Source organism: Zea mays, chromosome 2 (genome assembly GCF_902167145.1).
Source record: "Zea mays cultivar B73 chromosome 2, Zm-B73-REFERENCE-NAM-5.0, whole genome shotgun sequence".
Classification (NCBI taxonomy): Eukaryota; Viridiplantae; Streptophyta; class Magnoliopsida; order Poales; family Poaceae; genus Zea; species Zea mays.
In genome coordinates, this window is record NC_050097.1 from 66,966,141 (window position 1) to 66,969,449 (window position 3,309).

Consider the following 3,309-nt stretch of genomic DNA (forward strand, 5'->3'; position numbering starts at 1 on the left):
ATAAATTGTTGGAAGAAGGCCAACAAATACAACCTTAACTTATCTTCAGCCACTTCAAAAAACTTATTGGTTTATCAAATTTTTTTGGAGCTATTGGATAAAGACACCAAAAGCACCAAATTAAGGGATCTTCAGCCTACACCATTTTTTTGGAACAATGTAATGCGTTGAACATCCTGGGTAAAAAGAAATAAATATATGTATAACAAGCATAGATATGGCTATGATCAACTCGAGAGTTAACCTTATCTACAATCATGAATGAAATTGTGAAACGAACTTATCCCTGCGGATTTTTTTTAAAAAAATTGTAGATACAATTATACTATCGAATAAAGAAAATACTGTCAAAGAATCCTTTTTGAATTAGTAGCTTGCTGCAGTGGACTCCAAGCCAAGTAAGGTAGCTATAGGCTTATTAAGCTGCTTCCTCCTTCACATGAAACGTCATGGTCGCTGCACCAACGCGGCTGCTTCGTCCTCCCGATGCTGGCAGATAAGGACCCGGCCCACTCAGCCTGCACGTTTAATAATTCATCCACACGAAACGAATCAGTTGACTGTAATAGCGTCATCGATCTGTAGCTTACATGATTATAATTAAAAAATGGCAGGTAGTGGTTTATTAATGAGAGAGAGAGAGAGAGAGTTTGGTCAAAATTCATGTATCCCAAAATCTAGATTGGAAAACATGTGATCATGCATGTTACGGAGTAGTAAGAAACATTGTAGAAAGCGTGACGCACGCGCGCGCGCCAACTGTGTCTGCGTTTTTTCGGTCCAAACTAATTAACCAACCAAATCAGATGTGATGAGAACAAAATATTCCTTTGTGAAAAAAGAACAGCTGGAGGCCTGGTGTGCGGCAGTATAATTGCGGTCGTCGATCGATTCGGTAGGTGCTGGGCAATCGACCGCGTGCAAAAGCTAGCTAGCTATCGCTGTCCCGTCACGTCCAAAACGTGGGGATTTGATTGTGTGCGCTTACCTTCTTCAACTGACCGATGGAGATTGTTGTGTGGTCCAAATAATGGGCCCACACGGTCTATATGTATACTTTCGCTGGTGCCAGCAACAACGACTGATATCACACACACGTACGTAACGTACGTACCCTGTTTAATTTTGTTTATATATTTATCTATATATATACTGTTGAAGTGGAAGTAGTATGTTTTTGTGGAGACAAATAAGTGATGTTTTGACATTATTATTATTATTATTATTATTATTATTATTATTATTATTATTATTATATAGTACTCGAACATGCATTTTGAACTCAGACTACAGCAAGTTATTGTTCTGTTCCAAAATTTGATCTTTTTTTTAAAAAAAAATAAGATGGTACAAGTAAATCTGTTTCATAATAGGAGTAGTATATTTTGCTACGTGTTAAAAATATATAACAGCTGAAAGCGCTAGTCACATTTGTATTATTATATGTGCTTTTTTTCCTTAAAAAGGAGAAACTTCTAACAAAACTTTGTATCCAACAGATACTGAACACGCTAACAAAATATGTTAGTTCAGCGTCCTGGACGTACGTGTGTGTATGGTATTATTTCTACACACAAAACACGCTAACCATGATACACAGATACTGAACACCGAAGAAGGTTCATAGAATCTAAACACTCAGTTTCTTTTCTTTTCTAAATTTTTACCTACTGCTTCCCACTTCTATGCGTACGCGAGTCATTGGTGGAATATTCATAAAGTTGGGGAAATCATCGTCTTTGTGACCAAACCTGATACGCATGCGATTATTATTTGCGCTACTCAAATCGTCTTTGTGAGTAGAAATGTACTATATAATATGTGCTAAAAATATAATGTAACGCGTAAGTTTCTTATTGAACACATATAATTAATCTCTTATATTAATATGAAACTAATGTACGTAGTACTTTACTTAATTAACTAATTAATCACACAGAATTACACATGTACATGGGGTTGGATGATGTGGCCGTGTATGCGTTTATACCTCTCCTTTCGCTTCTGTAGAAACTGCTGCAGCGATTTGGTTCTTGTGAGCGGCATGTCTGCGAAGCAAGAACAAATCAGAGCGAGGACGAAATGGTGATTAATAAGGTCGTCGCGCGAACCCAAAACGACGACCAGCTATATACCTTTGGTTAAATTTCCACGAAATGCGTCGCGGCGGACGATGCGGCCTCCGCTGGAAGCAGTGACCTCCATCGCCATCTTCATTATAGCCTCCGCCGTGTCCTGGGAGACGCCGTCGAAGGTGGCCACGGCGCCGCCGTAGAAGACCGTCATGGGGGCCTGCTGCTGCTGATGCTGCTTGGTCGCCTCGTCGCCGGCGATGACGCGGCGCAGCTTGTGCGCCCCGATGCTCGCTATCGCGCTCGTCTTCATGCCTGCATGCACGGATGCACCGATGATCCGGTTTACGTAGGTGTTGGGATCGATGGGAGAAAGAAAGACGCGATCGAGAGACAGAGACCTCGGACGGAGGAGGAGGCAGCTGCGGCGGCGGAGGTGGTGCTGCTGCCGTGGTGGTGGTCGTCTTCGGCGGCGGCCGCAGCAGCAGGACGGAGGCCGAGGAAGTCGAGCTCTACAGGCGCCGTCGACGGCATGGCCGCCGGCACCCGACACCTGAGGGAGGTTGCGTTGCGTGCTAGCTGAAGGAGCGAGCAAGAGAGGCTGCAGCGCGCGCGGTGGATTTGAGGGCCTTCGCCTTCCGGCTGCCGGCTGCTCAGATTAATTATAAGCCGTGTGGCGCGTGCGTAGGGAATAGTAGCAGTAGAAGCAAGTACACTATAATGTTTAGTCGTGTCATATCGGTACTATACGACACTAATATCTAATAGTGCTTGTATCAATCTAAAAATTATTTTACATTGAGAGCTTAAAAAACATAGAAGATTTTTGAGAATATATATACAATTTTAGAACTTAAATATGTAAACCATTATAAATTGAATTTATTATGCTTAAAACTATAATAAATTATAATTCACAATTACAAGTACATATCACAATCACATCTACATACTATCAGTTGGTCTAAGTTATGTTTAATCGTGTCGTGTTTGTGCTCGCTCATCGTGCCGGGTGGACCCAAGCACGGTACTAGACCCGTATCATACCGGCACTGACACTATAAAAATATAAAAATTGTGTTCGTGCCGTATCGAAACATTACCAACCTTACCATTCTTAGTGCCGGCCTATTTAACATGGCATACTTGGCCATCTATAAAATTAAGTGGTCCACTCCGTCATGGCGCGGCGGCATGGTATGAACACACAAGACAAGATAACAATAACCACGCGGAA

General features: G+C 42.0%; 1 protein-coding gene across 1 annotated transcript; it reads right to left on the bottom strand.

Moving 5' to 3' along the window:
* Positions 1 to 201: 201 nt before the first annotated feature.
* Positions 202 to 2,651, bottom strand: LOC100274370 (putative tify domain/CCT motif transcription factor family protein). The gene is given in 4 exon segments (NM_001148730.1): positions 202 to 518; positions 1,991 to 2,048; positions 2,136 to 2,387; positions 2,474 to 2,651. Coding segments are annotated over 4 exon segments (543 nt in total). The 5' UTR covers positions 2,607 to 2,651; the 3' UTR covers positions 202 to 418.
* Positions 2,652 to 3,309: the final 658 nt, after the last annotated feature.